This window comes from Nerophis ophidion, linkage group LG02 (genome assembly GCF_033978795.1).
Source record: "Nerophis ophidion isolate RoL-2023_Sa linkage group LG02, RoL_Noph_v1.0, whole genome shotgun sequence".
NCBI classification, from domain to species: Eukaryota; Metazoa; Chordata; class Actinopteri; order Syngnathiformes; family Syngnathidae; genus Nerophis; species Nerophis ophidion.
This window is the reverse complement of record NC_084612.1, coordinates 47,012,602-47,027,184: the sequence shown is the minus strand read 5'-3', so window position 1 is coordinate 47,027,184 and position 14,583 is coordinate 47,012,602. Positions and strand designations below refer to the sequence as shown.

Genomic DNA, 14,583 nt, shown 5'->3' with positions numbered 1-14,583 from the left:
CCAAAACAACACCTCCAGGCAACTTCAACACTTTACTAATACCCTCCTCCATTCACATCCCATCTCCCCGGATTAAAAACAACTCAAATGTACTTCGAATGTATATACCTGTTTTTATGCTATCTGAACTCACTATGTTCTCTGCTCGCTGTACATATCCTACTAAATAAGACCTACACTGTTTCAATATCCACATTTCTCTGTTGATGCAATTGTTGATGACTGAAGTACTGATATCAACCAAAGCTCCTCATCCCACCCCCCGGATTGTAAATAATGTAAATAATTCAATGTATATACTATGATGATTAACTTGTGTGATCACTGTATTATGTTGATAGTATATATTTGCACCATGAATTGATTAACGTGGACCCCGACTTAAATAAGTTGAAAAACGTATTCGGGTGTTACCATTTAGTGGTCAATTGTACGGAATATGTACTGAACTGTGCAATCTACTAATAAAAGTATCAATCAATCAATCAATGAGTCCTCTGGCTAATTGGCTCATCTGTGCTCCTATATATGCCTTCAACCCTGCACTGCTCAACCAAAACGCCCGCCCCCTAGTGACAAAAGAAAGTAATGCCAACACAAAAATAAGGATGCCTTAAATGGCTCCTACATTATTATTATTATTATTGAATATGAAGGGTACGTTGTCTTTTATTATTATTATTATTATTATTATTATTATTATTATTATTATTATCGAGTATGAAGGACAAGTTGTCTTTTATTAATATTATTATATTATAATTTTATAATTATTATTTTGAGGTATACAGGAGTATATGATTCTCTCCTCAGGGTGTAGCGCTCTTGCCTTACACAGCTTGGGAGACAACTTCCCTAAAAACGGTGCCCCGCAGTGGCGACCAGAGCACGTACAGTATCCAGCTATTTAAAAGATGACAAGCACCACTACCAGCACCACGGTTCCAAGCTCGACCCTTTTCCCCCCTACTGGGACGGATGACGGCATAGTCCCAAACCCCTCGGGAAGGGTTGCGCCTGATTAGAGGAGAAGGCTTAAACTACATTTGTCAAGTGCGGACGGCCTGGAATACTATTATTGATCATGAAATTGCTTGCAACATTGACGTGATATGTGTCCAGGAGCATAGATTCCACCACCCCACTGACAAACTCAATTACTGGGCAATGAATTGATGACATGTTCAGCCTACAAAAACTTTTTCAAGCCGCTATCGGCGGAGTCGGCATTTTACTCTCCCCCAAGGCCAGCTGAAAATCTAGTCCATGCTGAGAAGATCTCGACCCGAATTTTGATTACTGAGTATCACTCAAATTCTGTGACCTCCGTTATTTGTTGCTACAGTCCACATAATGCAAGATCTGAAGTTCATCCATCCATCCATCCTTTTTCTTCCGCTTATCCAAGGTCGGGTCGCGGGGGCAGCAGCCTAAGCAGGGAAGCCCAGACTTCCCTCTCCCCAGCCACTTCGTCTAGCTCGTCTCGGGGGATCCTGAGGCATTCCCAGGCCAGCCGGGAGACATAGTCTTCCCAACGTGTCCTTTGTCTTCCCCGTGGACTCCTGGTGGTCGGACGTGCCCTAAACACCTCCCTAGGGAGGCGTTCAGATGGTATCCTGACCAGATGCCCAAACCACCTCAGCTGGCTCCTCTCAATGTGGAGGAGAAGCGGCTTTACTTTGAGCTCCTCCCGGGTGACAGAGCTTCTCACCCTATCTCTATGGGAGGGACCTACCACCCGGCGGAGGAAACTCGTTTGGCCTGTTTGTACCCGTGATCTTGTCCTTTCCATCATAACCCAAAGCTCATGACCATAGGTGAGGATGGGAACGTAGATGGACCAGTAAACTGAGAGGTTTGCCTTCCGGCTCAGCTCCTTCTTCACCACAACGGATCGATAGTGTCCACATAACTGAAGGGGCCCCAGCGATCCACCTGTCGATCTCACAAACCACTCTTCCCTCACTCGTGAACAAGACTCCTTGGTACTTGAACTCCTCCACTTGGGGCAAGATCTCTTCCTCAACCTGGAGATGGCACTCCACCCTTTCCCGGGCGATCTGAAGACCAAGTTGACAAATTCGACCAAGACCTTTGTTCGCTTGTAGACAAAATACCTGCCCACAACATACCTGCTTACAACATATCTGCTCATAATATACCTGCCCACAACATGCTCATTCTATACACTGATTTTAATGCTAAAATTGGCACTGACCAAGCACTCTTCTCCTACAACACCAACACAAACCGCAAAGGCGAATAGTTGCTTGACCTCGCAAACTAATTCAATCTTGCTGCGGCAAACACTCGCTTTATGAATTCTACTAACAGATTGTTGACTTTCCAATACCCTACCGGGTATCGTGCACAGCGAGATGATATCTTGGTAAGAAAGAAATGGATCAATAGTGTAAGAAACTGTCAAACATTCTCCTCATTTTGCACCCTGCAATCTGAGATCACAGAATCGTCTCAACCAAGATAAACCTCATTCTTCGCTGCTCCAAGAAAGGCACTGTCAGTCCTATGAATCAAATCGGCTGGGCAATCCCAAGTGGAAATAAAGATCTTGTTGACCATTTCATAGTCAAGTCAAGGTCTTATATCCTGAGGAAATCCTGCTCAGTGACAAATACAACCTAATTTCGTCTTGTGTGCTGGAAGTAGCTTTAGGTACGCTTCCTTGGAAACGGAAGTCTAAAATCAATCAGTTGCTACAAGTCTTTAGTGACATCTTATACTAATTGTTATCCGCTAATCAGAAGTACGATCAATCCACCACGCTCTCCAATAGATGCTCGGAACTCCCTGCAATGCGCTTATGACCAAGCAACCGTCGGTTACATCCAAGGCAAAATTGACAAAATAAAACTTCCCCACCTATCCCAGCAGAACTGCGCAGCCTGGAAAACAATCAATGACATTAACGGCAGCAAAGAAAGGCCCTCGGTCACCGTACAGGGTGGATCCCCTGAAAAGTGCAAATAAGGCCGGCGTAACCACTATAATATCAATCAATCAATCAATGTTTATTTATATAGCCCTAATAAGCTCCTCAGGGAATCTTCACCAGTTCCACAAAATCTCCGGATAATTCAAATTGTGAGTCAATCAATCAATCAATCAATGTTTATTTATATAGCCCCAAATCACAAATGTCTCAAAGGACTGCACAAATCATTACGACTACAACATCCTCGGAAGAACCCACAAAAGGGCAAGGAAAACTCACACCCAGTGGGCAGGGAGAATTCACATCCAGTGGGACGCCAGTGACAATGCTGACTATGAGAAACCTTGGAGAGGACCTCAGATGTGGGCAACCCCCCCCCTCTAGGGAACCGAAAGCAATGGATGTCGAGCGGGTCTAACATGATACTGTGAAAGTTCAATCCATAGTGGCTCCAAGACAGCAGCGAGAGTCCCGTCCACAGGAAACCATCTCAAGCGGATCAGCAGCGTAGAGATGTCCCCAACCGATACAGGCGAGCGGTCCATCCTGGGTCCTGACGAGCGGTCCATCCTGGGTCTCGACTCTGGACAGTCAGTACTTCATCCATGGTCATCGGACCGGACCCCCTCCACAAGGGAGGGGGGGACATAGGAGAAAGAAAAGAAGCGGCAGATCAACTGGTCTAAAAAGGAGGTCTATTTAAAGGCTAGAGTATACAGATGAGTTTTAAGATGAGACTTAAATGCTTCTACTGAGGTAGCATCTAGAACTGTTACCGGGAGGGCATTCCAGAGTACTGGAGCCCGAACGGAAAACGCTCTATAGCCCGCAGACTTTTTTTGAGCTCTAGGAATCACTAATAAGCCGGAGTCTTTTGAACGCAGATTTCTTGCCGGGACATATGGTACAATACAATCGGCAAGATAGGATGGAGCTAGACCGTGTAGCATTTTATACGTAAGCAGTAAAACCTTAAAGTCACATCTTAAGTGCACAGGAAGCCAGTGCAGGTGAGCCAGTACAGGCGTAATGTGATCAAACTTTCTTGTTCTTGTCAAAAGTCTAGCAGCCGCATTTTGTACCAACTGTAATCTTTTAATGCTAGACATGGGGAGACCCGAAAATAATACGTTACAGTAATCGAGACGAGACGTAACAAACGCATGGATAATGATCTCGGCGTCTTTAGTGGACAAAATGGAGCGAATTTTAGCGATATTACGGGGATGAAAGAAGGCCGTTTTAGTAACGCTTTTAATGTGTGACTCAAAGGAGAGAGTTGGGTCGAAGATAATACCCAGATTTTTTACAGAGTCACCTTGTTTTATTATTTGGTTGTCAAATGTTAAAGTTGTATTATTAAATAGAGGTTGGTGTCTAGCAGGACCGATAATCAGCATTTCCGTTTTTTTGGCATTAAGTTGCAAAAAGTTAGCGGACATCCATTGTTTAATTTCATTAAGACACGCTTCCAACTGACTACAGTCCGGCGTGTTGATCTCAACATCAATACGTTTCCGTTCACAATCAGCAAACTTGAAACCGCTACCTCTGGACTGAACAGCAAGAAGTCGCCTGGCCCTGACAATATACCGCGCTGATCTGGAAAGATAAGCCCTTCCATCCGCTTCTTCTGGAGATGTGCAATCATGTGTCATCGGCGGTCACTCGAAGAGAGTATTATGATCCTCCTGGTAGGGGGGTATTCCTTTATGGAGGATGCCTGTACGTGACTTTGTTTAACCTGGGGAGACTGGTGCACAGACAGATCTGGGTCAGGGTCCGGTGGCATGGAGTCCAAGACGACAGGGGACCCTTTTCTGCTGCAGCCTTCATCCGCCATCTCAGCCGTTGTGATGCTGACAAAGGTCACAACGTTGAGGTCTTGGATTTTTATTTCCCCATAACTGGGACCACATGGATGTGGTGGTTCTAACATCTACTGTCTTCCGTCTGCTCCGCCGTTGAGGTCTTCATCGTATCCCTGGCTAGGGCGCAGTCAGGCCTTTGCCAAGGGCCACCTGGTGTAACAGTAGTAAAGGGGTTAACTTCCTAGTGTCCCAAGACTCCTTAGAGGAGCCTCCACAGCCGGATGCACTTTAACGTCATGCCCAAGACAAATCATGTGTATACCACCCATGAAGCACCCTCACTCTGGCTATCCTCGTACACTCTTACTTTTCCCAAAGAAGGGAAATCTTCCCCTCCATTACAATTACCGCGGGATCTCCTTAACTGCCATAAGTTATACAACAAGATGTTCCTAAACAGACTCGTCCCCAAAGTAGAACCGCTTCTCCATGTCGGTCAAAACAGCTTTCGTGGAAGGCGTTCTACTCTTAGGCAAATCATATCATTGAGGAGGTTAGTGGAAGAAATGAGTAACGGAAATAAAGATCATACATTGCTGTTCATTAAGATTCTGTCAACAGAGAGGCCATGTTTATCCTTCTACCCCGCTATGGTATTCCAGATGAGATTGTTCTGGCCATTAAGGGTCTTTACACCAATACCAGTAAAAGAGTTATCACCCCTGACGGAGAAACTGGGTCGCTGGCGTCTTGCAGGGAGACACTCTAGCCCCTTTTCTTTTTATCATCATCCTCCGTTACGTCCACCGCGTCTCTCTTGATGCTAACAACAACATGGGGCTAACAACAACTAGTCGCAGACACCTGGCCAAATACATCACAGATTTTGATTTTGCAGATGACATTGCAATACCATCCAACTGGTCGGCAGAAGCAGAGACCCTTCTCCATGCTCTAGAGCAAGGGTGTCAAACGTACAGCCCGTGGGCCGGATAAGGCCCCCGAACGGGTTTTATCCGGCCCGCGGGATGAGTTTGCTAAGTATACAATTTAACCTGAACTTTTTGAATGGAAGAAACAGCTCTCTTACATGTGTCTACAGAGTAAGACACATGTAGAAGAGCTGTTTCTTTTTTCGCGGGCCTCATTAGGCCCGCACGTTTGACACTCCTGCTCTAAAAGATGCCGTCGAGTGCGCCTTCATACCATGCTAACTGAGTGCCGGCCGGTCCCATAGTAGTGTGAGGCTGCCGTTACCACGCTCAAGTGACTGCCAAGCATACTTGTTCAACAGCCATAAAGGGCACACTGAGGGTGGCCGAATAAACAACTTTTAAACTCTTACTAATATGCGCCACACTGTGAACCCACACCAAACAAGAATGACAAACACATTTTGGGAGAACATTCGCACTGTAACACAACATAAACACAACAGAACAAATACCAATACCCAGAATCCCATGCATCCCTAACTATTCCATGCTACATTATGCACCCCCCCCCCCCGAGCGAAGGTTGAGGTGGGCGGGGTTGGGGGGGGGGGGGGGGGCCGGGTGTGTATAATGTAGCCCGGAAGGGTTAGGGATGCATGGGATTCTGGGTATTTGTTCTGTTGTGTTTATGTTGTGTTACGGTGCAGATGTTCTCCCGAAATGTGTTTGTCATTCTTGTTTGGTGTGGGTTCACAGTGTGGCGCATATTAGTAAGAGTTTAAAAGTTGTTTATTCGGCCTCAGTGTGCCCTGTATGGCTGTTGAACAAGTATGCCTTGCAGTCACTTACGTGTGTCTGCAGAAGCTACATACAATATGTAAATGGGCTGACAAGCTGTTTGTTACGTTTGTAGAGGGTGTTAAGCGCAATGTCATCACAGAACGCCCTTAATATTGTTGTTTGGGTGAAAATCAGCAGACATTCGAGAGAACAGTTGCCCTGAAATTTGGGAGTCTCCCGGATAAATTGGGATGGTTGGCAATAGTGATGTTGTCAAGCAGCATTTAATCAAAACTCGCGGGCCGCAATAATATTACATTTTCATATAAAGGTGTGGGCCGCATGTCTGAGACCCCTGGTTAATACATAGCGTAAAGCAAAAAAAAACTTTGTACGCTGTTTTATTTTATTTTAAATTTCAAAAGAGTTTTGTGGCTCCCTTTGTTTACTTTATTTTGTGAAACGGGTCAAAATGGCTCTTTGAGTGGTAAAGGTTGCCGACCCCTGCTGTAGATGATGGTACATATGTACAAAATAAACCACATGATGTTAGTACATCAATCGAGGAAAATGATCAAACTACATACATAGCATACTGTAATTTGATTTTGATATTTTTTTATCTCGATTGATTGAAAATGAACAACAATGAGTTGACTGATGAACATTATCACATCATTCATTCAGAAAATATAAATAACAACAAATTAAGATAGAATACTATTAACCGCAACATGTAAGTGTAAAAAAACAACAACATCATGATTTGCACATTTTCAGAAAGTGCTTCTGCTATTTTTAAACACAGAAAACAATCTGTGGGTGTCTTAATTTTTAAATTATCGTGCAGGGATTTTACCAGTCCGGCCCACTTAGGAGTAGATTTTTCGCCATGTGGCCCCCCATCTAAAATGAGTTTGACACCCCTGCTCTAGAGGATGCCGCTAACTGCCTTGGTCTCCACTGCAACTCCTTGAAGACATCATTTGTTTCAATCGAAGAGATCAATGACTTCAAGTACTTGGGTTCCTGGATGAATGCCACAGAACAAGACCTTAGGGTCAGGAAGGCACTAGCGTGAAGGGCCCTGAACGGTATGTCAAGAGTGTGGTGCTCGAATCTCCCCCAACACATAAAGCTGAGTCTATTCCACGCCACTGCGGAGTCTGTCCTCCTGTATAGCTGCAAAAGCTGGACCCTGACACCCACCCTGCAGCAGTCTCCAGATGGGCAGTACACCAGAATATTACGAGCTGTTCTCAATGTGGACCAGAACATCCGCATCACCAAATAGGACCTGTACGGGCAACTGCCGAGGCTCAACAAGAAGGTAACAGCTAGGAGGATGAGGCTGGCCGGCCACTGCCACAGACATCGGGAGCTCCCGGCCAGCAGGCTGGTCCTATGGGAACCAACGCACGGGCATCGATCGCGAGGATGTCCCATGCTAAACTGTGTGGACATCCTGAAGAAAGGTGCGGGAGCTGAAAGCTCTACGGAGCTGGCTGGGTGTATGGAGAACCGGAATGATAGTAGACTCCAATGGAAGCTTGTCTGAGGACGACTAAGAGAGAGAAAGTGCTGTACAACTGTTCTCCAAATCTGGAGCCCCACTTAAGGAAGTTGACGATTTTAAGTACCTCGGTTCCTGGATCATGGATTACGGTAATGACTTCTGTATCAGGAAAGCCCAACCCTGGAAAGCATGTAATAAAATGGACAGCATATGGCACTCCAACCTACCCAATTCACTTAAAGGGGAACATTATCACCAGACCTATGTAAGCGTCAATATATACCTTGATGGTGCAGAAAAAAGACCATATATTTTTTGAACCGATTTCCGAACTCTAAAAGGGTGAATTTTGGGGAATTAAACGCCTTTCTGTTTATCGCTCTTTTGGCGATGATGTCAGAACGTGGCGTCACCGAGGTAATACAGCCGCCATTTTCATTTTGTACACATTGCAAACACCGGGTCTCAGCTCTGTTATTTTCCGTTTTTACGACTATTTTTTGGAACCTTGGAGACATCATGCCTCGTCGGTGTGTTGTCGGAGGGTGTAACAACACTAACAGGTAGGGATTCAAGTTGCACCACTGGCCCGAAGATGCGAAAGTGGCAAGAAATCTGCCGCCAGACCCCCATTGAATGTGCCGGAGTGTTTGTACATTTTACTGGCGATGACAGACATGGCACAGAGATGTATGGATAACCTGCAGATGCATTTGCAACGATAAAGTCAATGAAATCACAACGGTGAGTTTTGTTGATGTTGTTGACTTATGTGCTAATCAGACATATTTGGTTGCTCCGTGACTGCCAGCTAATTGATGCTAACATGCTACGCTAATCGATGCTAACATGCTATTTACCGGCGGTGCTAAAGCAGACATGGCACAGAGATGTATGGATAACCTTCAGATGTATTTGCAACTATATTACGTTTCCTTCCACCCACATTTAATGCGAAAAAAACACTTACCAATCGACGGATTTAAGTTGCTCCGGTGTCACGAGATGCGAAACTCCTGATCGTTTGGTCCGCACATTTTACCTGCGATGCTAACGCAGCTATTCGGCCATGCTATGGCTATGAATAGCGTCAATAGCTATTCGCTCAATAGTTTAAGTTTCTTCTTCAATACTTTCATACTCCAACCATTCGTTTCAATACATGCGTAATCTGTTGAATCGCTTAAGCCGCTGAAATCCGAGTCTGAATCCGAGCTAATGTCGCTATATCTTGCTGTGGTATTCGCCAATGTTTGTTTACATTAGCAGCACTGTGTGACGTCACAGGAAAATGGATAGTGTCTTCGCAGGGAGCGAAAAAAAGGCACTTTAAAGATTTTTTTAGGGATATTCCGGGACTGGTAAAATTTTGAAAAAAACTTCAAAAAATACAACAATCCACTGGGAACTGATTTTTATTATTTTTAACCCTTTTGAAATTGTGATAATGTACCCCTTTACGCTCCATCCGTCCATCCATTTTTTGCCGCTTATTCCCTTTTGGGATCGCGGGGGGCGCTGTTGCCTATCTCAGCTACAATCGGGCGGAAGGCGTCGTACACCCTGAACAAGTCGCAGCCTCATTGCAGGGCCAACACAGATAGACAGACAACATTCACACTCACATTCACACACTAGGGCCACTTTAGTGTTGCCAATCAACCTATCCCCAGGTGCATGTCTTTGGAAGTGGGAGGAAGCCGGAGTACCCGGAGGGAACCCACGCATTCATGGGGAGAACATGCAAACTCCACACAGAAAGATCCCGAGGCCGGGATTTTACCCAGGACTACTCAGGACCTTCGTATTGTGAAGCAGACGCACTAACCCCTCTGCCACCGTGAAGCCTCACTAAGCTTGACATCTTCAAGTCTACCATAGAACCCATCCTCCTGTACGGCTCTGAGAACTGGACCCTCAATGCGCCCCTTCTCAAACGCCTTGACGCTTGCTTTGAAGGGTTCAAAGCTTGTCGTGGCAGCCCCATCCCACCTTGGACCAAATATACGGCAACCTACTTCGAGCAAGCACCCGTCTGAGCACAGTTTGCTGGTAACTGCTTCCGTGCCAAAGACTGAGCTGATATCCCAGCTCCTCCTTTGGAAACAATCTACCAAGGGTGGCCTCACCCACCCCGAAGTAATCGCACAGGACTCTGGGATCTTTGTTTCAGGAGCTGATATCACAGCTCCTCTTTTGGAAACAATCGACCAGGGGTGGCCTCACCTACCCCGAAGTAATTGCACAGGACTCTGGGATCCTTGTTTCAGATCCGGGCTCTGCCATGGGTGACCCCAACTCAATTCATAACAAGACCTCTCTTATTTAGGCAAAAACATTTTTAGTCAACACAATGAGAGAGTCAAAGTGTGATGTCATAACAACTTTAAAGATGCTCTTACCCAGAATCCCCTTTGCTCCTGGCCACACTTTCTAGAACGGGAGGCTTGGACTTGGTTCTGCTGGCCTCAACCGGTCTGCACGGCAGGTTGTTGTTTGGGAACAGTTGGCTGGCCGTCCTCTCCGCCCGGTAGGTGCTGCGCTTGGAGAGTAGTCTTTGCGGAGACTTCTGCCGTTTGGCAACGGCGTCGGGCTCGTCGTGGTTGGCGGTGACCCGGCCCAGGGCCACGGTTCCCACATGGCCCTGGCTGTAGTTGTAGGCTTGTGCCAAGGAGCTCTTTTTCATGGCGCTGACGCTGGACGTGCTCTTCAGGACTTGGCGGGTCGAGTTCTTCTCCTGACAAAGCAGAGTGACACCAAGAACACGCCATGAAAAGACTTGTCCTGTCAGCGGGAGTCCTACTGGTTTTTAAAAAAGTGTTTTCGCGTAGAAATACAATTAAATTATTAATTATAAAAATGCATAAAATATAAAAATGAGAGAAAAAAATAAATAAGTGTGTTCATTAAACATAAAATTAAAACAATTGAATATGAGAAAATAATAAAAAAATTAAAAAGTGCGTTGATTTAAAACATTTTATAAATGATTAAATATAAAAATACAAAATAATTAAAAATGAGTAAAAATAAATAAATAAAAAGTTTGGTTATTTAAAAAATAATATAAAAGATTATAGATACAAATAAATAAAAAATGAGGAAACAATTGTTTTTAAAGTGTGTTCATTAAAAAAAATTAAATGATTAAACAGAAAAAATATAAATGAGAAAGGAATAAAAAATGTGTTCATTTAAAAAATTGAATAAAATGATTAAGTATAAAAATTTAAAATCAAAAATTGCAAAAAAAAATTAAAAGGTTTGTTCATTTAAAAATGAAAATGATTAAACATATTTATTTAAAAAATCAAACATTACACAAAAATTATTAATAGTGACCAAATAAATTATATATATATATATATATATATATATATATATATATATATATATATATATATATATATATATATATATATATATATATATACATATATATATATAATTTATTTGGTCACTATTAATAATTTTTGTGTAATGTTTGATATATATATATATATATATATATATATATATATATATATATATATATATATATATATATATAGATATATATATATATATATATATATATATATATATATATTTATATATATATATATATATATATATATCTATATATATATATATATATATATATATATATATATATATATATATATATGTATATATATATGTATATATATATATATGTATATATACATATATATATATATATATATATGTATATATACATATATATATATATATATATATATATATATATATATATATATTACATTTCAAGTGTGTTCATTAAAAAAATATATAAATTAAACATAAAAAATGTGTTCATTTAAAAAAAATCAATAAAATTATTAAATATGAAAATTTAAAAAATTTAAATAAGAAAAAAAATTACATCTAAAAAGTTTGTTTATTTAAAAATGAAAATGATTAAATATATAAATTTAAAATTCAAACATAAAAAGAAATTGATAAAGTGTGTTTATTTAAAAAAAGAAAAAAATGTATATATATATATATATGTGTGTGTGTGTGTGTGTGTGTATATATATATATATATATTTTTTTTTTTTTTACATTACAAGTGTGTTAATTTTTTTTAAATTACATTAAAAAAATTAATATAACAATCATAAAAAATCTAACAAATTGTTCATAACACAAAATGCAGCTTTAGGCCAACTGTGAAGACATAATCCAAGCAGAAAAGCACCTTTTGTCATTTGAAAAACACAACAGTACAAAAATAGCAAGCACTCACAGTTTTTGTGTAGCCATTCCCAAAAAAGACATTCCCATTAGCGGTGCTGGATTCGTAAAACACGTCAGTCAAAGGGCCTGAAGAGGAAGTGAGGGACAAAAGCAACATCTTATTGTTTGTTATCAGTTGATCGCAGAGATTGGACTTTACCACCTTCAAGTCCAAACTTACTCTCAGACAGCACCTGCGAACAGACTCAGGTTTGTCAAGTACTTTCATGACCACACTGACATACGGCGTACACCCGGCTGAATAGAAGACAGGGGTCAAACTCAGGAAAAATGATTGAATATAAAAATATTTAAAAAAGTAAAAATGTTAAAAAATTAAACTGTTTTCATTTTTTTTTTAAATAAAGAAAATGATTACAAATAAAAGTTACAAATAATTAAAAATGAGGAAAAAGTTAAAAGTTAAAAAGTGTGTTTGTTTGAAAAATTATAAAAAATTATTAAATGTAAAAATAAAAAATGTCTTAATGAGGAAAAGCTTTTTTAAAGTGCATTTATTTTAAAAATAAAATGAAATGATTAAGTATAAAAATTAAAACAATTACAAATGAGAAAAATAAATTAAATTAAATGATAAAATATAAAAATAAAACAATAAAAACGAGAAAAAAATGTTGTGTTCATTTAAAAAAAGGATAAAAAAAATTAGAGGTAGTAAAACATTTTTTAAGAATTAAAATTTCAAAAGTGTGTTCATTTAAAAAAATACAACAAAATGATTAAATATAAAAATGAAAATAAGTTTTAATGAGGAAAACTTATTTTTAAAGTGTATTCATTTAAAATATATATTTCAATGATTAAATTTAAACATAAAAACAATTAAAAATGAGAAAAAAATAAAATGATAAAAATAAGAAGAAAACATTTAAAAATGAGAAAAAATGTGTGTTCATTTTAAAAAATTAAATAAAATGATTTTATATAAACATCTAAAAATAAAAAATGGGAAAAATATCAAATTAAAAAAGTTTGTACATTAATTCCTGACCCCAGGTGCCTTCAACTGGCGCTAAAACACTGCCATTATTTTTATACCGTACAAAAAAGAAGTGAAGTCGAGAAAAAAAAGAAACAAAATGGTAAAGAAGAGAATTGAATATAAAAACCTTTGAAAAACACAAAAGCAATAAAACTGCACAAAAATATTAATATTGGCATCGAAAACATCCTCCAAAAATTTAGTAATTTTTCAATGTTTGTTTTTATTTGTTGCCGAAACTTGTTTCAGTGCCAATAGAACTTTGTCTAAATGTCAATTATTTGATAACAAATCTTCCTGACCGTGTTTGGGTAAAGCAGGATTTTTAAGAAAATGATTAGAAGCATGAATGTCCTGCATGAGCTGAATTGGTAGGTGTTGGAATTGTTTAAATTGGTCAGGGAATGTTGAAGTAGTAACGGAATTTCGGGAATTTTTCCAGTTTTTAAACCAACTTGTTTCATTGTCCTGATTAAGAGGAATGTTTTGACAGTGGAACAATTGAAGTGGGTTGAAAAATGTGACAGGAGTCACCGCACTAAAAAAAGTTGGAAATAAGGTTAGAAAAAAACAGAAATTCCTGGAAATGTGTTGAAGGTGGAAAAATGGTTGTTTGAATTTCCAGGATGAGTTTATTGAGTTGAAGGTGGAATGCTTTGAACAGGTTGAAAAATGTGGGAATTGGGGAAGTTTGAAAAATGACCAAATAATTTTGAATGGGGAAAATGTCCCTAAAAACTGGGAATTCTTGGAAATCCTGGAATGTTTTATAGAATTGTTGAAGTAGAGCACACAATTCCTGAATAGGCTGAATATTTTGAAGTTGTTGGAACGGTTCGAATTGGATAAAAAAATAATAAGAAGGAGAAGGAGAAGGGGAAAAAGAAGGAGAATGGGGAGAAGAAGGAGGTGAAGAAAAAAAGGAAAAAAGGAGAATGAGAAGCATAAGAGGAGAAGGAGGAGAAGGGGGAGACGAAAAATAGGAGGAAGGAGAAGAATAAGGAGAATAAGGAAGAAAAGAAGAAGAAGAAAAGGAGGAGTGGGAGAAGGAGGAGGAGAAGAAGAAGAGGAAGAAGGAGAAGAAGGAGAAGAAGAGAAAGAAGAAGGATAAGAAGAAAAGGAAGAAGAGGTAGAAAAGGAAAGAGGAGAAGGAGAAGAAAAAGAAGAAGAAGAAGAAAAAGACAAAGAAGAAGAGGAAGGAGAGGAAAAAGAAGAAGAAGAAGAAAAGGAAGAAGAGGAAGGAGAGTTGGAAGAATAAGAAGAAGGAGAGAAAGAGGAAGAAGAAGAGGAAGAAGGAGAAGAAAAAATAGAAGAAACAATAG

General features: G+C 40.1%; 1 protein-coding gene across 1 annotated transcript in view; it reads right to left on the bottom strand.

The window, feature by feature from the left end:
* The window catches only part of pkp1b (plakophilin 1b), a 58,357-nt gene that overhangs the window by 38,349 nt on the left and 5,425 nt on the right, over positions 1-14,583 (bottom strand). Inside the window, exons 2-3 of the mRNA XM_061885260.1 lie at positions 12,269-12,345; positions 10,401-10,735 (exon numbers count right to left, since the gene is read on the bottom strand). Coding sequence (XP_061741244.1) covers positions 10,401-10,735; positions 12,269-12,345 — 412 coding nt within the window. The remainder of the gene's footprint in view (positions 1-10,400; positions 10,736-12,268; positions 12,346-14,583) is intronic.